At 42.4% G+C, this 19,780-nt stretch overlaps 2 protein-coding genes across 5 annotated transcripts; both read right to left on the bottom strand.

Moving 5' to 3' along the window:
- Nucleotides 1–1,163: 1,163 nt before the first annotated feature.
- mdp1 (magnesium dependent phosphatase 1) lies at nucleotides 1,164–4,882 on the bottom strand. 3 transcript variants are annotated; one of them, XM_045687166.1, is made up of 6 exons: nucleotides 4,767–4,882; nucleotides 3,453–3,516; nucleotides 3,195–3,302; nucleotides 2,905–3,012; nucleotides 2,551–2,636; nucleotides 1,164–2,261 (listed from the first exon to the last, which is right to left on the bottom strand). In XM_045687166.1, exons 1-6 carry the CDS (start codon nucleotides 4,789–4,791, stop codon nucleotides 2,176–2,178), a joined length of 477 nt encoding a protein of 158 aa, XP_045543122.1. In that variant the 5' UTR covers nucleotides 4,792–4,882; the 3' UTR covers nucleotides 1,164–2,175. The 3 variants fall into 3 exon arrangements, with proteins under 3 accessions (XP_045543122.1, XP_013978325.1, NP_001134528.1); XM_014122850.2 differs by lacking the exon at nucleotides 4,767–4,882 and adding an exon at nucleotides 4,311–4,572; NM_001141056.1 differs by lacking the exon at nucleotides 4,767–4,882 and adding an exon at nucleotides 3,784–3,938 and having other exon boundaries at nucleotides 2,007–2,261.
- Nucleotides 4,883–13,352: 8,470 nt separating this feature from the next.
- Nucleotides 13,353–16,629, bottom strand: LOC123723735 (collectrin). 2 transcript variants are annotated; one of them, XM_014122883.2, is made up of 7 exons: nucleotides 16,445–16,629; nucleotides 16,253–16,331; nucleotides 15,551–15,609; nucleotides 15,252–15,337; nucleotides 14,703–14,819; nucleotides 14,264–14,458; nucleotides 13,354–14,172 (listed from the first exon to the last, which is right to left on the bottom strand). In XM_014122883.2, the coding sequence occupies exons 2-7, from the start codon at nucleotides 16,323–16,325 to the stop codon at nucleotides 14,040–14,042; spliced, it is 663 nt and encodes a 220-aa protein (XP_013978358.1). In that variant the 5' UTR covers nucleotides 16,326–16,331; nucleotides 16,445–16,629; the 3' UTR covers nucleotides 13,354–14,039. The 2 variants fall into 2 exon arrangements, with proteins under 2 accessions (XP_045543597.1, XP_013978358.1); XM_045687641.1 differs by lacking the exon at nucleotides 16,445–16,629 and having other exon boundaries at nucleotides 13,353–14,172; nucleotides 16,253–16,418.
- Between the last annotated feature and the right edge of the window lie 3,151 nt (nucleotides 16,630–19,780).

Genomic DNA, 19,780 nt, shown 5'->3' with positions numbered 1-19,780 from the left:
CATAAATTATAGAACATGCGAGTTGAGTATTGAACATTAATATCAAATCTAATGACAAATAGAATACATAATGATGAAAATGATTACCACGAACGACTATGTACAGTTGATATGGAATACCTAAAGGAATAGAAAATAAATTCATATGGAAATGACAAAATGAAACCGGCTATATTCATAAAAAATACTTTTATATATATTCTCTGCAACAGTAATAATAAGTGTAATAGAATTGGTCAAATTCAAGAACAACACAGAGAACGTTATTTCATGTACCTTGAATTCCAATTCAATACATTTATAACATATTGATTGCATGGCTCTGGCCACCCTTGAAGTATCGTTGATTATACACATAAAAAGCCATGAAGAAAAACATTCGTCCATCTTCTCAAACATTGCTCTTTCATCTTGCAGTAACACTGAATGAAGTGAAGCAATGAGGTTTGAGATCACAGCCTGGAGTTTAAAAAAATTCTGTACGAATCAGGTTTGTGGCAGTACAACAATGTCCCAAGAGGTAAAGTATACAGTGGCTTGCAAAAGTATTCACACCCCTTAGCATTTTTTCCTATTTTGTTGCCTTACAATCTAGAATTAAAATAGATTTTTTTTTTTGGGGGGGGGGGGGTTGAATCATTTGATTTACACAACATGCCTACCACTTTGAAGATGCAAAATATTATTTATTGTGAAAGAAACAAGAAATAAGACAAAACAATTTTTACCTTGAGCATGCATAACTTTTCACACCCGCAAACTCAATACTTTGTAGAGCCACCTTTTGCAACAATCATAGCTGCAAGTCTCTTGGGGTGTCTCTATAAGTTTGGCACATCTAGCCACTGGGATTTTTGTCCATTCTTCAAGGCAAATCTGCTCCAGCTCCTTCAAGTTGGATGGGTTCCGCTGGTGTAGAGCAATCTTTAAGTCATACCACAGATTCTCAATTGGATTGAGGTCTGGGCTTTTACTAGGCCATTCCAAGACATTTAAATGTTTCCCCTTAAACCACTTGAGTGTTGCTTTAGCAGTATGCTTAGGGTTATTGCCCTGCTGAAAGGTGAACCTCCGTCCCAGTCACAAATCTTTGTAAGACTGAAACAGGTTTCCCTCAAGAATGTCGCTGTATTTAGCGGCATTCATCGTTTTCAATTTCCCAGTCCCTGCCGATGAAAAAAAATCCCGACAGCCTAATGCTGCCACCACAGCTGTGCTGTTCTTGGGGTGATGAGAGGTGTTGGGTTTGCGCCAGACATAGCATTTTCCTTGATGGCCAAAAAGCTCAATTTTAGCCTCATCTGACCAGAGAACCTTCTTCCATATGTTTGGGGAGTCTCCCACATGCCTTTTTGGCAAACACCAAACGTGTTTGCTTATTTCTTTCTTGAAGCAATGGCTTTTTTTCTGGTCACACTTCCGTAAAGCCCAGCTCTGTGGAATGTACGGCTTAAAGTGGTCCTATAGACAGATACTCCAATCTCAGCTGTGGAGCTTTGCAGCTCCTTCAGGGTTATCTGTGGTCTCTTTGTGGCCTCTCTGATTGGTCCGTGAGTTTTGGTGGGTGGCCCTCTCTTGGCAGGTTTGTTGTGGTGCCATATTCTTTACATTTTTTAATCATGGATTTAATGGTGTTCCATGGGATGTTCAAAGTTTCAGATATTTTTTTTATAACCCAAACCTGATCTGCACTTCTCCACAACTTTGTCCCTGACCTGTTTGGAGATCTCCTTGGTCTTCATGGTGCCACTTACTTGGTGGTGCCCCTTGCTTAGTTGTGTTGCAGACTCTGGGGCCTTTCAGAAGGTGTATATATACTGAGATCATTTGACAGATCATGTGACACTTAGCTTGCACACAGGTACTTTATTTAAGTAATTATGTGACTTCTGAAGGTAATTGGTTGCACCAGATCTTATTTAGAGGCTTCATAACAAAGGGGGTGAATACATATGCACTCACCACTTTTCTGTTTTTAGATTTTTTTTTAAATAAGTAATTTTTTTAATTTCACTTCACCAATTTGGACTATTTTGTGTATGTCCATTACATGAAATCCAAATAAAAATCCATTTAAATTACAGGTTGTAACGCAACAAAATAGGAAAAACGCCAAGGGCGATGAATACTTTTGCAAGGCACTGTATGTATTGCATCAACTCTGTCCTCAAGTCCTCATTTTGCACCCTGGGAGAACTGCAGAAGCGCTTCATTGACTAATTTCATAGTCACTCCTTCAGGAACCAGAACACAGTGCACACCTAAGAGAGAAACCAGATTTCAGGGTAAGTTAAAGTAAAGTTACTTGTGTTATCTCCTTTGGGTGTGAACGGTTTATGCAACATACAGTACTTGCTAAGTTGCTATACTTCAAAACAGATGTCATGTCATAATGTCCGTGGTCAACTCATGATATGGAATCATTTTAAAATCATCTATATTTTTACCTACCCTGTTGTGCATGCATTTAAATGACTTTACGAAGTTCAAGTGGACTTTATGAAATTATAAATTGGTTTGAGTTGAGGTGGAAAGTTATGAAAGTAGTACCTAGTCGACTGACTGCTGTGATGTTCCTGTGTTCGTCATCAAAGAACATCATCTCACTGAATTTGAATCCACTGTCTGTCTGGAGCCTGAACAAAGACACAATGACAGTGAGTTCCACTATAAAACACTCTTTCACGGCCAGACATGAACACAAACATACACTTCCATCCTCACAGAAGAATCGTCCAGCAGCAGTGGTTGTTAATGCTGCATTCACATGCTAGAAATGTCAGATTTGCTAATTCGTTGAACGTGGCACGTGATTAACTACAACCAGTTAGCAAGTCAGAAATTTCAGAGATTTCTAGTTCCAACAAGCACGTGAACACGGCAATCTCAAATTCAGACACTTACTTTTTGAAGTGAGGAACCTTTGACCCCGGGTATATTTCCTTGAAGGATATGTATTGGTTGAGATTGAAGAGGGACAACAGCTGATTGGCTCCATCCACCTCACATGTGCTGAGAAATATAAATAAAATGTTGATTATTTACAATGGCATGTTATTTCAATCATCTAGAGGCTAAAAACAGAAATGCCCATTGTCTAAACACGTTTTACATAATGTTAAAACATATGTTTAATCAGATTATAAAATAGCATGATTTTCTTTTACAATTCCTTGATCACTGTATGAACTGACCGTGATGCCACTCCAATCTGGATCCCTTGGCCATGTAGAGAAGTCAATATGTCCACTGTTTCTGGGAACAGTTGCATTTTCTCCCTCCTTGCATTTAACACCACTCCCCTGTCGGGAAAGGCAGATGAGATATTATTAGAAATCTGGAAAGACATGGCTGATGTGTGTAAGAGTTGGAAGGGAGAGGATTTAGAGAAAGACATAGCCTAAAGCCATCATTAGCTTGATACTCATCAAGATTTTAACCAATAAACTCACGCTTTGTCTTTGTGAAATTGTGGGTCCACATAGCTACTCACCCAGAAGGGCCAAAGAGTATAATCTGAGACAAGGAAAAAACAAAACAGAGATGATGGAGGATGACAGAAACACATGACATAGCTAGACAAGCTACTTTAGATGGAGGATGACAGAAACACATGACAGATAGCTAGACTAGCTACTTTAGCTGTGACAATCTTCTTGTTCTGCTTTGGTATTAGCAAGGTATGCTATTTGTTGAGTCTTCATTCTCATAACATTGCTAGCTAGCTACATGGCTAGATAAAGTTAGTTAGCTAACGTTACAGTAGCTATATTTTCAATTTACCCAGGTCAAACACAACAAACTTTGGTTTGGACATAGCTAGCTATTTCCTGAGTTAAGCAGTAACTGTTTCAATTATCTAGTAGCTAATTTATCCTAATAATCGTCAAATCTACGACTAGCTAGCTACATCCAGTGTAGTAGTTGTGGTTATGTGCTCAGAAGATCTAGATGCGGAAGTAAAAGTACAAATATATCACACAAGTCATTGGTAGCTATACCAGTGATACCTTTGAGGAGATGGGGAAACTACATTGGAATCATATGTGCCAGAGCACAGATTAACTGACGAACGCAAAACACCCTTTGAATATGACATGTGTCAGTAAAGGTTGACAAAAAAACGGAATTAACTGTTGCTAGCAACACAGTTAGTCACTAACGCTCTAGATAACACGAAAACAGCCTAACAAGCTTTGCTATGGCGAGCAAATAGTCAGAGTGAAGTGTTCTCTATGTCTGGAAGTAATTTACGTTCGCAAGCTATCAACAAAAAAAAACTAGCAGGCTAGCCAACTTTAGCCAGTTACCTTGGGCGCTTAACTGCCTTTGGTATGGTCGTAAATTCATCAGTTATTCTGCGCTCAGGCACACTCGGGCGAGAGTGCTCTGAAAGCGGAGTAGATAGCCAGAGCGAATTTACGAAGGCACCCTTTGTGAGGTCAGAACTCATAGCGCTCGCTCAAAAACCCAATATTAGCATGAATTTCGTGAACAAGAAGTACACCATTAAATATTTTCCGATATGTAAGATAATTAACTTGTTATCTGTAATATTGTATCGTTTTTAAATAGTGACATTTCGTACTTTCGATGAAAATAGTCAGGTTTATTGACTCATAACCTGACTTTGAGAAGGACTTGCGTGACGATTTGCTTAGCAACCGCGTGATGCAGAATGACAACGTGAAAGCGATTGGACAACAGTCAGTTTGGTGGGGCGTGAGCTCGCCAGTTTGTAGTCCTAAAACCAGGAAATGAGTTACCTCTGGTTCGTTCCGCCATCCCCATGGGAAAAATTAATGGGGGAAGAATAGGGATTTGGAATAAATGCAGAAAATAAGGTACGAGGTTAACACATGCTTAGGAGATCTTATACGTTTTCTATGAGATAATAGCAGTCAGTTTACATGACCTTTTATTTATGAAGCCTTAATTCACAAAAAGTGACGTTAACTGATGAAGATGATCTCAGAACAAAACGTATAAAATATCCTATGCCTGTGTTTACCACATACCTTATTTTCAGCGTTTATCCAAAAACCCTATAAAACGCCATTCATTTTCATCATAGGCTTTGTCCAATGAACCATGCCGGAGTTAGTGCCTACAAAAAGACGCAATTACTATTTCTCTGTCTATACGGTCCTCCATTCAAAGTCCAATGGGATGTCTTTAAAAAGATATATATATGTAACCTTTATTTAACCCGGTAGGCTAGTTGAGAACAAGTTCTCATTTACAACTGCGACCAGGCCAAGATAAAGCGAAGCAGTTCGACACATACAACACAGAGTTACACATGAAATAAACAAACATTGGACTTTGAATGGAGGACCGTATAGACAGAGAAATAGTAATTGCGTCTTTTTGTAGGCACTAACTCCGCCATGGTTCATTGGACAAAGCCTATGATGAAAATGAATGGCGTTTTATAGGGTTTTTGGATAAACGCTGAAAATCAACAAATACAGTGGAGAAAGTCTATATACAGTGTGTGCAAATGAGGTAGGAAAAGGGGGGTGAGGCAATAAATAGGCCATAGTGGCGAAATTATTACAGTATGGCAAATTAAACACTGGGATGATAGATGTGCAGAAGATGAGTGTGCAAATAGCGGTACTGGGGTGCAAAGGAGCAAAATAAATAACAATATGGTGATGAGGTAGATGGATGGGCTATGTACAGGTGCACTATGTACAGGTGCAGTGATCTGTGAGCTGCTTTGACAGCTGGTGCTTAAAGCTAGTGAGGGAGATATGAGTCTCCAACTTCAGTGATTTTTGCAGTTTGTTCCAGTCATTGGCAGCAGAGAACTGGAAGGAAAGGCGGCCGAAGGAGGAATTGGCTTTGGGGATGACCAGTGAAATATACCTGCTGGAGCGCGTGCTGCGGGTGGGTGCTGCTATGGTGACCAGTGAGCTGAGATAAGGCGGGGCTTTACCTACCAACGACTTATAGATGACCTGGAGCCAGTGGGTTTGGCGATGGATATGAAGCTTCCTCTCTTCTTTTCAAAACCCGTTGGAGGAGAAAGTCAGAGGGAAGGGACCTCTGTCTTTCAATTAAATTCAAATGGTTTTATTGGCATGGGAAAAATATGTTTACATTGCCAAAGCAAGTGAAATAGAAAATAAACAAAAGGGAAATTAACAAGGGAAATAAACAAACAGTAAACATTACACTCACAAAAGTTTTAAAAGAATAGACATGTCAAATGTTATATTATTGGTTGTAACAATGAGCAAATAATTGAAGTACAAAAGGGGAAAATATATAAACAGAAATATAGGTTGTATTTACATTAGTGTTTGTGCCCTTTTTTGTGATGGCACACTGTGGTATTTCACGTAATAGATGTGGGAGTTTATATGGGAGTTTATCAAGATTGGATTTGTTTTCAAATTATTTTGGGGTGTGTGTAATCTGAGGGAATCTAATAGGTTTTGAGAAGGAGAGGAGTATTCAATTGAGATCTTCCCACACTTTAGCTAAACCATCTTTGGTATACACTTATCGGCCAGCAAGAGGTCATACTTCAGTCTCTGTCAATGGTCTCCGTAGGCCTACAATACAAGCTTTGGAGGTGGAAGTTATCCCCTTATCTATCAAATGAATAGTCATAATAAGACTGCAAACCCACATGATAATATCAACACTATACACACATATACACATGGATTTTGTGTTGTAGAGTAGTGGCACACACTTAATGTGTTGTGAAATGTATTGTAATGTTTTTACAATTGTATAACTGCCTTAATTTGGCTGGACCCAAGGAAGAGTGGCTGCTGCAATGGGGATCCATAATAAATACTAATACAAAGGACAATCTAATCTACCTTGGCTCATACTACACTATATAGCTAAAACAACTGTATGTCCTAAAGTTCAATAGCCATTCAACCATGTTCTGACCACATGGCTAAAACCTCCCCCTTGTGTCTAGAATAAGAAATGGCTATGATGTGGGAAGAAAACAATTCAGCCAGTGAACAGAATGTTCTCAAACAAATGACTCACAGAAGCTTTCCCTTTGTAACATGTCCTTTCTGGAGAAGGATCAAAGGCACTTGAGCGTCACACTTGAGTTTGTTGCCAGCTGCTTTAGTTACTGATGCTACATTTGATTTAAAAAATCAAAAGCCCTTGTGTGTTCCGCTACCAGAGCTGAAACTGGTAGAATACCTACCCATTAGAGGTTGTAGGAAGTTAAGAGCCAACCATTTTGTCACACCCTGATCGGTTTCATCTGTCTTTGTGATTGTCTCCACCCCCCTCCAGGTGTTGCCCATCTTCCCCATTATCCCCTGTGTATTTATACCTGTGTTCTCTGTTTGTCTGTTGCCAGTTCGTCTTGTTTGTTCAAGTCAACCAGTGGTTTGTGTCACAGCGCCTGCTTTTTCCAGTCTCTCTTTTCTCGCCCTCCTGAAATTGGCTCTTGCCTGTCCTGACTCCGAGCCCACCTGCCTGACCACTCTGCCTGAGCCTGCCTGCCGACCTGTACCTTTGCCCCCCTCTGGATTACCGACCTCTGCCTTACCCTGAGCCTGCCTGCTGCCTGGTACCGTTACCCCACCTCTAGTTTACTGACCCCTGCCTGCCTTGACCTGTCTATTGGCTGCCCCTGTTGGAATATTAAACTATTGTTTATTCGACGTGGTCTGCATTTGGGTCTTACCTTCATACCTGATAAAAAAAAAAAAAGAAAGTATTTCATTTTTATTTAACCAGGTAGGCCAGTTGAGAACAAGTTCTCATTTACAGCTGCGACCTGGCCAAGATAAAGCAAAGCAGTGCGACAAAAACAACAGAGTTACACATGGGATAAACAAACATGCAGTCAAAAACACAATAGAAAAATATATGTACAGTGTGTGCAAATGTAGTAAGGTTAGAGGTAAGGCAATAAATAGGCCATAGTGGCGAAATAATTACAATTTAGCATTAACACTGGAGTGACAGATGTGCAGATGAGGATGTGCAAATAGAGATACTAGGGTGCAAAAGAGCAACAAAAATTAATAACATAGGGATGAGGTAGTTGGGTGTGCTATTTACAGATGGGCTGTGTACAGGTACAGTAATCGGTAAGCTGCTCTGACAGCTGATACTTAAAGTTCGTGAGGGAGATATGTCACCAGCTGCAGTGATTTTTGCAATTCGTTCCAGTCATTGGCAGCAGAGAACTGGAAGGAAAGGCGGCCAAAGGGGGTGTTGGCTGACAGTACGAACTGGCCATGACTGACCCAGCAGACCCGGACCAGCTGTGCAACGCCATCTCCTCCCAAGGAGCCTCCATTGGTAGGCATGAGGAATTGCTTCGTGGGCTGATGGAGGTGGTCCAAATGTTGGCTGAGTGTCATGACCGGGCGTTGGACATGCTGCTGGAGCAATTCTGCGGGTTGTCTGAGAGGCAGCCTGCCATGGTGGTAACCCCACTGCCCCTCAGCAATTCGGCGGTTAGCAGTGCCGCCCCACCGGCAAATCCACCTTCCCGGGAGCCCCGGTTACCTACTCCGGAACTCTTTGATGGAGAGCCAATCACCTGTTGGGCGTTTTTAGCTCAGTGTGCCTCCATTTTCGAGCTTCAGCCCTCCTCCTTCCCCTCGGATCCGCTCCAAAATAGCCTACCTCATCACGCTGATGTCTGGAAGGGCTCTCACCTGGGCTACCGCCGTATGGGAACAGCAGCCGGCCGTATGCGCGAGCCTGGAGGGGTTCGTGGGAGAGGTGAGGAAGGTCTTTGATGCCCCGTTCTCCAGAAGAGAAGCTGCCCGCAAGCTAATCCAGCTCCGGCAGGACACCCACACTGTGGCCGACTAAGCGGTGGATTTCCGCACGTTGGCAGCGGAGAGTACGTGGAACCCGGAAGCACTGTTCGACATGTTCCTGCACTGCGTCTTGGAGGAGGTTAAGGACGAGCTTGCGGCTTGGGAGTTACCCACAGATTTTGACTCCCTCATTGCTTTGACCATCCGCATCGATGGGCAATTGCAGGAATGACGGATGGAGAGGAAATTCAATTTCACTCCCACGTCCAGGGATTCCACCTCGCCTCCGAGTCATCCCGGAAGTCCCCGGCGGTCCGGTGGCCAAGAGCACCATAGATATCCTGACCTTCCTAGAGAATTACAGCGGAGGGCCGAGGCACTGTTTCCCGAGCCCATGCAACTAGGCAGGGCTGGGCTGTCGCCAGCGGAACGGCAATATCGGATCAGCACAAGGAGCTGTCTGTATTGCAGCATGTCTTCCGGATCCATGGACTGCCATGGACATGGTCTCCGACTGCGGCCCTCAGTTCTCGTCCCGGTTCTGGAAGGCGTTCTGCACCCTCCATTGGGTCGTCGGCCAGCCTGTCCTCCAGGTTCCACCCCCAGTCTAACGGCCGCTTTTCCAAGGCCGCCCACTTCATTCCTCTCCCTATGTTACCCTCTGCCAAGGAGACGGCCATGTTTTTCAACCACTCCACAAATTTCTTGTTAACAAACTATAGTTTTGGCAAGTCGGTTAGGACATATACTTTGTGCATGACACAAGTCATTTTTTCAACAATTGTTTATAGACAGATTATTTCACTTGTAATTCACTGTATCACAATTCCAGTGGGTCAGACGTTTACATACACTAAGTTGACTGAGTCAACCAGGATCTCGAGACCACCTTGCGCTGCCTGGTCTCTGCCAACCCCACCACCTGGAGCCAGCAGCTGGTGTGGGTGGAATGCGCACGCAACACCATTCCCTGCTCTGCCACGTGCCTATCGCCCTTTGAATGTTCCCTGGGGTATCAGCCCCCGTTCTTCCCCGAGCAGGAGGAAAAGGTCGGCGTACCTTCTGCCAAGATGTTTGTCCGCCGCTGTCATCGTACCTGGAGGAGAACCCGGTCGGCCCTCCTCAAGACCACCACCAGGTATCGACGACAAGCGAATCGCCATCGGACCCCGGCTCCCCGGTATCGTCTCGGGCAGAAGGTATGGCTATCCACCCGAGATCTGCCCTTCCGGGTGGAATCCCACAAACTCTCCCCCCAGATTATTGGCCTGTTTCCCATCTCAAAAATGATTAGTCCCTCTGCTGTTTGTCTTCTGCTGCCCCGTACCCTTCGTATACACCCCACCTTTCATGTGTCCTGTGTTAAACCTGTGTCTCACAGCCCATTGTCTTCTGTTTCCTGGCCCACCCATCCTCCCCGTGTCATCGATGGCCATCCGGTGTACACTGTGAGACGCCTCCTGGGTGTTCGACCACGGGGCAGGGGTTTCCAGTACCTGGTTGACTGGGAGGGTTATGGCCCGGAGGAGAGGTGCTGGGCCCCCGCTAGAGACATCCTGGACCCAGCCCTCATCGCCGACTTCCACCGCCGGCACCCCAGTCAACCAGGTATGTGCCCATTTAGCCATTTAATTATTACTGAGGAACTGGGTTGGGACAGGGTGTAACATTTTAATCATTATACAGCTGACCCCACATCTACCCATTATTCATGGGTAATTGCAGGCATTGACTGGATGTGTGTTCCATCATGTGTCCATAATCTTTCGTCGTATGCTGTAGCTGAATAGAGGTAACACTTAAAATAAAAAATTGACTGAACACATTCTCATTTACAGCAGCGACCTAGGGAATAGTAACAGAGGGGGATAAATGAGCCAATTGGAAGCTTAAGTCTTTAATGAAGTTTAATTTGCTTTAATCTCAACAGACTCCAGAGGTTCCACTATAGGAAAGAGGGAGACATCTAAATCACAGATGGTTTGCATATCCTCTGATTCACACAATTGGTATAGTTTTCCATAATTTAACCATCTACAGTAATATCAAAATGGCCATTATGTCAAACTACTAGAACATCCACTATAAAAACCTGTTTAAAGTTTAAACCCATATGTTCACGTGTTCTACTCCAGTGGTTCACATTGTGCAAAACAAGCAGTAAAAAACATTAATAGGCGTTTAGCACTTAACTTGATGCATTTCTCAGTTAAATCAATTATGGGGTTTTCCTCCCTTTCAAATACATTTATTGAACTGTTGCTACATTTTGATTATTTTCAGATCTGCGATCACTGAGAAGAAGCATTCATGATCTCTAAATGAACATGCTTATGGAATCTTTCTATAATTTCACAGTTTTGACAATACTAAATATATATGAAAATTGTAGACCATTGTCACCTACTTGGTTTGCAGAAATGCTTAACTAAAGCCATGGATAACACATACTGTACAGTTGAAGTCGGAAGTTTACATACACTTAGGTTGGAGTCATTAACTTGTTTTTCAACCACTCCACAAATTTCTTGTTATAGTTTTGGCAAGTCGGTTAGGACATCTACTTTGTGCATGACACAAGTCATTTTTTCAACAATTGTTTACAGCCAGATTATTTCACCTATAATTCAGTGTATCACAATTCCAGTGGGTCAGACGTTTACATACACTAAGTTGACTGTGCCTTTAAACAGCTTGGAAAATTCCAGAAAACGATGTCATGGCTTTAGAAGCTTCTGATAGGCTAATTGACGTAATTTGGGTCAATTGGAGGTGTGGCTGTATTTCAAGACCTGCCTTCAAACTCAGTGCCTCTTTGCTTGACATCATTGGAAAATCAAAAGAAATCAGCCAAGACCTCAGAAAAAAAATTGTAGACCTCCACAAGTCTGGTTCATCCTTCGGAGCAATTGCCAAACGCGTGAAGGTACCATGTTCATCTGTACAAACAATAGCATGCAAGTATAAACACCATGGGACCACGCAGCCGTCATACCGCTCAGGAAGCAGACGCGTTCTGTCCCCTAGAGATGAACGTACTTTGGTGCGAAAAGTGCAAATAAATCCCAGAACAACAGCAAGGGACCATGTGAAGATGCTGGAGGAAACAGGTACAAAGTATCTATATCCACAGTAAAAACGAGTCCTTTATCGACAACCTGAAAGGCCGCTCAGCAAGGAAGAAGCCACTGCTCCAAAACCGCATAAAAAAAGCCAGACTACGGTGTTACGTTTTTCTTGTTCCCCATTTTCCCCTGTTAGTGTGTTTGTGTCCTGGGCATTACAGGTGTACCGAGTTGCGGCTAACGATGGTGGGCGTGGCTGTAGCTTATTACAGAGAGGATATGTGGCTGTAGCTTATTACAGAGAGGATATCTGTTTGCAGAGAGAGAGAGAGAGAGAGAGAGAGAGAGAGAGAGAGAGAGAGAGAGAGAGAGAGAGAGAGAGAGGAGAGAGAGAGAGAGAGAGAGAGAGAGAGAGAGAGAGAGAGAGAGAGAGAGAGAGAGAGAGAGAGAGAGAGAGAGAGAGAGAGAGAGAGAGAGAGAGAGAACGAACTTGTTTTTTTGTGTGATTATTTGTGTTAATTTCTTTGTTTGTGTTTCAGCCTGTCCTCCTGAGGCGCTCCACCCTACCTAGGTCCTGGAGAAGGGAAAAGGTAGATCTGCCCATGGGTGTACATTCTCACGTAGATAACCCATTGTTTTATACACTAGGTTAGCCGGGCGGGTGTCACCCTTGTATTTTTCTTGGAACCAGGTAAGACAGTGGGTTAGGGTTTAGAGTGTGTTAGGAAGGATTAGGTGTGTAGAAGAGGAGGGACCTTTTGTTTATTTTCATTACTTGGACCCCGATCCCAAACATTCCCTTCTCTTACCTTCCCTTGTTGTGGTTGTTTTGTTTCTTACTGATTATTTATGGGTGTTTTATATTGTTTATTTAACTAATTCACTAAACATCCCCTGAGGGTTAAAATTGAGTTCTGGTTGTGGTCTGATTTATTTATCGCTCATTGCACCCCACATTTCTTCCCCTTTCACCCGTGTTACCTGGTGTGTTTAGGCCCAGGCATTTACGTCTCCTCCTCAGACGAGCTACACCCGAGGGGAGAACGTAAGATGGGGGCTCATCCGGGATTTGAACCCGGGACCTCTCGCACCCGAAGCGAGAATCATACCCCTAGTTTGCAAATGCACATGGGGACAAAGATCATACTTTTTGGAGAAATGTCCTCTGGTCTGATGAAACAACAATATAACTGTTTGGCCATAATGACCATCGTTATGTTTGGAGGAAAAAGGGGGTGGCTTGCATGCCAAAGAAGACCATCCCAACCGTGAAGCATGGGGATGGCAGCATCATGTTGTGGGGGTGCTTTGCTGCAGGAGGGACTGGTGCACTTCACAAAACAGATGGCATCATGAGGTAGGAAAATTATGTGGATATATTGAAGCAACATCTCAAGACATCAGTCAGGAAGTTAAAGCTTGGTCGCAAATGGGTCTTCCAAATGGACAAAGACCCCAAGCATACTTCCAAAGTAGTGTCAAAATGGCTTCAGGACAACAAAGTCAAGGTATTGGAGTGTCCATCACAAAGCCCTGACCTCAATCCTATAGAAAATTGGTGGGCAGAACTGTGTGCGAGCAAGGAGGCCTACAAACCTGACTCAGTTACAGCAGCTCTGTCAGGAGAAATGGGCTAAAATTCACCCAACTTATTGTGCGAAGCTTGTGGAAGGCTACCCGAAACGTTTGAAGGCAATGCTAAATGTTTGAAGGCAATTTAAAGGCAATGCTACCAAATACTAATTGAGTATATGTAAACTTCTGACCCACTGGGAATGTGATGAAAGAAATAAAAGCTGAAATAAATCATTCTCTCTACTATAATTCTGACATTTCAAATTCTTAAAATAATGTGGTGATCCTAACTGGACAGGGAATTTTTACTAGGATTAAATGTCAGGAATTGTGAAAAACTGAGTTTAAATGTATTTGGCTAAGGTGTATGTCATTAACATAAGGGAATGTTGTATTTTTTTTCACCAGAACCTACATTTTTTGTTGATTTCATATTGAATTCACATTAGTTGAACTGACGTCTGTGCCCAGTGGGAAATGTCTTACTGTTCTTTTCACTTATTTATTTAACTAGTGGCTAGAGTCTGTTTTTCCAAATGTCATACCCGCTGCAGTTTGAAACTGTAGACACTGCATAAACGTCTCATTGGAGTGCTTACTTGGCAGCATTGTACCGGAAAAGCCTTTACAGCTTTGTAAAGCGATCATCATCTGTGAATCCTCTATTGTAGGTGCCATCCAGGTTGATGCCATTCTCCACTCCTTTCACCTGCATGTCCTCTTCATCCTGCCCATCCTCCGTCATCCCTTTCTCTTTCCTAGATCAAGATGAACCATCAACACAAGTTCAATAACCAAACATATCATTATGAACAGAAAGACTGAAGTATTGTCAAAGGGTGGACTCACCGTCTCTTTTGAAGCAGAGAGGATACGAGCAGGGTAATGATTCCAGCACACACAGCACCGATGACCACTCCAAACACGATGAGCCAGGGAGGGGTGTCAGAGTTGACTGGCGCTGCTAGTGTAGGGTGGATGCCCAGAAACTCCAGGGTCCTATCTGACAGGAGGAAGGCATTGTTGATGCGATGCCTTGACATCCTGTTGGTTATAGAAGGGGTTAATTTAGGTCCAGATAGTACATCTCATCTTTTACAGGTCTGTTATCTCAAACTGTACTTGAATCTGTCTAAATACCGCTTGCCTTGTGTTTCACATTGTAAGCATAATATCTATTGTCTGTTTAATCAGGTATTCAGGTGGATGTTTATGTTCATTTTCTCACTTTAGTTCATCTACAGGTGTAGACCAGGACATTTTCTTTTAAAGTAGACCAGAGCATTACCTCACAGCTTTCTCCACATCTGCCTTAGGAATAAGCATGGTGGCGTTGTCTGGTGATGTCACCACAAACCAGAAGGACACCCTCGAAGTCTGAACACACAGGATAATGTTGTCGACACTGGAAAAGTCCCACAAACATCATAATGCCAGAAATGCCATGTTGACAGCATTACACAACACACCAGGAAGACAATTTTATTGACTTAAACAGAAGTCATAAAACATGCTCACAGGAAGGCTGGAAATATACCTTTTTTTTAAGAAGTGAAAAACATATTTGGCCATATATAACAAACCCCCGAGGTGCCTTATTAATATTATAAACTGCTTACCAACTTAATTAGAGCAGTAAAAATAAACGTTTTGTCATACCCGTGGTTTACGGTCTGATATACCACAGCTGTCAGCCAATCAGCATTCAGGGCTCAAACAACACAATTTATAATGTACTACATGCTGATGTACTGTAGCATGTGCTTTGTATTGAGTTCACACAGCGACTGATTAAATAATGTGTCAGACATTTTTCGGGCACTGTAGATATTCTTACTTGTATGTTTCCATTTGGAAGTGCTTCCTCATGGCAAAGGCCATAGTAGCTCGGAAAAAGAACATTTCACTCTGATTCCATTCATACTGCAGACAGAAAAAGTATAATCTCATCACCAATCACAATATTCAAACACATTTTTCTGTGTTGATAATGTTGAAAATAATAAATTAATAGCATTTCAAAGCACTTGATCAAAAGGACCCCTTCTGTATTTTAGAGCATACCACTGATTTCAGAGAACAGTTCTGAAAATAATTTAATAATCTACTGTATCTTTTAGTAAGCATAGTACTCACAGCATCCTCTCCCAAAGCAGTTTTGAGGCTGATGCGCACTTTGTAGCCATTTGGAGCATCTACAGAGAGAATAACAGTTTTTTTGTATCTCTCTCCCCTGCCTCAAATACTGTATGGTCAATGTTTTAGACATCATGAAACATTAGCATACAATAGTCTAGTCTAATAAGTCACGAAGATGTTGACTTGAGTCACATCGGTTGATACAAACAGTAAAATAACAAAAAACAGGACACCAATGAAACAAACAGTACAATAACAAAAAAAAAACAGGACACCAATGAAACAAACAATGAATAGGACACCCTGCTCATCTAGTCTCACAGTCCTTTATCAGGACAGTATGAAGGACACTATCTGTACCACAAATCATAAAGTATTTGAAAATTTACTGCGTGTTCGCCCTCTGCCCACTCAGGCACTCGCTTCTGTTAAACTAGCCAGATTAAATGCAAAGACAAGATAACAACATCCTGTGTAGACCATTTGAAGTCATGAAAACACTCAGAACCAGTACCTTCTTTCTCAAGACTCTGATCAGCTGACATATTAAACTGTCTTTCTCCCTACATTAAACTATTGGAATATTAGCTGAAACAAACATTCAGGGAAGCAATAAACTGGTATTGTACAAATTGTAACACTCACAAACTCAAGAATAAAAACCAAACACCAAGTAATTCCAACTATGAATTCACTCACCGCGCTGGCAGAGGTCTTGTGCCAGAGCAGGTGCCCCCACCTGGCAGAGCAGAAACAGGATCCACACCAACATCCCCTCCTGAGGATAAGAACAGAACTAAGAAAGAGTCTGCTGTGCTGCTGGCTCAGTCAAAGTCCCAGTGGACAGACATTAAAGTTGAAGGAGCAGGCCAACAATGGAATCAAACAAACCTTGGGGTGGCCACTACCAGAGTTTATTGGTTAAACTATGACACACACACAGCTGCTAGCTAAAACCCTCCCTGCCCACCTTTAAAAATGTAACAGCCCTATAACAGTTGTCACCAACAGTACAGATAGCCTGCTCAAAGAGCAGAAGGATGTGAGAACAGCAGTGTGTGCGCAGCAGTGTCAGCACTATTTGTCCAAGCCTCAGAGAATTGGAAGAGGTTTGATAATGTGAGAGGGAGGCAGACCTCGGGAAGATAAACACACAGACCCAGTCTGCTTTTGTTTACCCAGTGGGCCTGCTTTACTGTACAGATGGGATCTTAAAATGACCAGTATTGTTGCAGCACAATAATCATGCAGAAACAGGATTTTAACGTTTAGTCTGATCAGTGGTTAGGCTATTAGCTGGCAAAAATGAGGCTACTTGAAAAGTGCAATACTGTTAATATAACCGTGTGTTATTGCAGGTTTTCAGTGAATTTATGTAAATCATGCGGCACATGAATATTCTCAGCGACATCCGAGTGATCAAATTCAGATCCCTCAACAAGGGTAGAGTCTAAGGGGTATTTGGCCAGACAAAATAATATAATTGACAATAGAGTACATCCTTGTAACAACCCACTCGTAGGAGGTTTGTAGCACCTATGAACATATTTTTAGTACTTTTCCCAACCTGGAGAGCTGACACCTTCAGACTTATGCTCCACCACAGGTCACACTGAGGTCAAGGAAGATAGCTGACACTTCTCTTCTGGGTGTTTACAGTTAATAATACCTTTATTATGAGTATCAGTGATTCTGTCCCAAATGGCATTCTATTCCATAAATAGTGCACTACTTTTGACCAGAGCCCTATAGGGAATCGGGTGCCATTTGGGGGACACATCAGCTTCTACCGTACTAAGGTAACATAACAAAGATGAAGGTAGACCTAATGTAACATTACACTTTTACAATTCAGTGACACTGTCATGATTAACCATTCACACTGCCCTGGATACATTACCTATAATGTGGTTAATTTTTCACCAGTGAAGGTTTTTGTCAAGCACAACTTAGGTTCAAATTCAATCATTGATTGTTCATGAGAAACATGGGTTCACACATTTCACTTGGTCTGCCTGTGGAGGGCTGCTCTACTCTTCCAGCTGATTGCTGGCTATTAACACCAAATTAGCTGATTGCAAATCTATTTAGGAAGAAGAACACGCAGAAGCATATTAAATGTAACACACCCTCAGGGTGAAGCTTTCTTGTTAGCTCATGAATACAAGACATACAATTACGCATTATCAGTAAATGATCTTTGCGCTCATAAAATGCTAGGTTATTTCGCCATACAGGAAACACCCATCAGAAATTATACTGAAATCATTTTATTGAAAGATATATTCCTGGTTGAACTCCTCTCTTGAACATAAAACTAGGGTTGATGTGCATTTTGCAGTTTGAAGTTGAGGAGTCCCTGCAGGACAATTGTAGAATGGACTTCATGCTCTGTAGCCACTGAGGTATATTAAGTCTGTAGCCTATGCATGCTCAACTAACCAGTGGCATGTATTTGTGGATGCCAAGTGAAGCCTGTCACACCCTGATCTGTTTCACCTGTCCTTGTGCTTGTCTCCACACCCCTCCAGGTGTCGCCCATCTTCCCCATTATCCCCTGTGTATTTCTACCTGTGTTTTCTGTCTGTCTGTTGCCAGTTTGTCTTGTTTGTTCAAGCATACCAGCGTTTTGTCTCAGCTCCTGCTTGTTCCAGTTTCTCTTTTCTCGTCCTCCTGGTTTTTGACCCTTGCCTGTCCTGACCCTGTACCCGCCCGCCTGACCACTGCCTGCGCCTGACCCTGACTGCCATCCTGTACCTTTGCTCCACCTCTGAATTACCGACCTCTGCCTGACCTGAGCCTGCCTGCCGTCCTGTACCTTGGCCTCTACTCTGGATTATCGACCCCTGCCTACCTTGACCTGTTTGCCTGCCCCTGCTGTTACAATAATCATTGTTACGTCACACAGTCTGCACTTGGGTCTTACCTTGATTCCTGATAAAGCCAGACTTCCCCAAAAAACATGAAATAATTTCTTTCATCTCTGTGTTTCATAATTTTCATTCAGCGCCCCTGTTTCTGTATGTGTTGGCCATCTATCTGATGCTGTCTGGTCCAAAAGAGAATGACATTGTTGCCACCAGCAGCATTGAATGCAAGGGAAGCCAGCAAGTATTTGGCCTCCCTTGTCACATCCTGATCAGTAATAGGGGTTATTTGTATTGTAGTTTGGTCAGGATGTGGCAGAGGGTATTTGTTTTATGTGGTTCGGGGTGGTGGTTTGCTTAGAAGGGTGTTTGATTTATTATTTCCGGGTTATGTTCTATGTTTTTTGTATTTCTATGTTAGGTAATTGGGTGTTGGACTCTCAATTGGAGGCAGGTGTTTGTAGTTGCCTTTGATTGAGAGTCCTATATATAGGTATGTTTTGTTTGTGTTTTGTGGGAGATTGTTCTGTGTATAGCCTTGTGCCTTACCAGACTGTTATTCGTCGTTGTGTCTTTTGTGTACGTGTTTATTTTGGTTTCCCTTCTTTTCTTTAATAAAGAAGATGAGTGCACATTTCCCCGCTGCGTCTTGGTCCGCTTTATCCGACGACAACCGTTACATCCCTTGATAAAAATAAATAATAAAAGCCAATCAGCATTGAGCTAAACTGAGTGAGCTCAACTATGAATGGTCTTGGTGCACCAACAAAAAAAAAGTGTTAAGGGAAGCCAGTTTGGATTTGGCTTCTCTCCAATCACATTGCATTGAGAGCATACTTCATTGACAGAAACAACTTGAATTGTTGCATCTCGTTGTGTTGTTGTCCTCCAGTTGCTAGCTAGCTAAAATGGTACCTTTTCTAAATTAGCCATGGAGATAGGGATTTGCACTTGTGGTTTTAGTTCATTCTCCGTACTGGCTAATGACTATAAAGGTGATTCTGATCCAACCATAAATTCATACATTGTGCCCCTAGTTGGAGAGGATGGAAGTTCAATATGTAGCTAGATGTAGAAGGCTAATGTTAACTAGCTAACGATGACCATGAAATGAAGTTAGGCTGGCGAACAAGCACTTAAGCCAGGTAGCAGGACAACATAAAATAAACGCATAAACTGTATGACAGAGTGATAGACCATTTTGTCAAAATGAAAGATAGGAGGATGGCATTGGCATTTCTCTACAAGTAGGGTGGGTCAACATGTTTTTCTACTTGCACGAACACGCACGCACGCACGCACAAACACACAAATCAGAACCATGGACAGCCACATCATATTTAGTTTAAGTTGATTGGAC

The sequence above is a fragment of the Salmo salar genome, chromosome ssa10 (genome assembly GCF_905237065.1).
Source record: "Salmo salar chromosome ssa10, Ssal_v3.1, whole genome shotgun sequence".
Lineage (NCBI taxonomy): Eukaryota > Metazoa > Chordata > Actinopteri > Salmoniformes > Salmonidae > Salmo > Salmo salar.
Note: the sequence above shows the minus strand (reverse complement) of the source record. Positions and strands in the feature narration are given on the sequence as shown.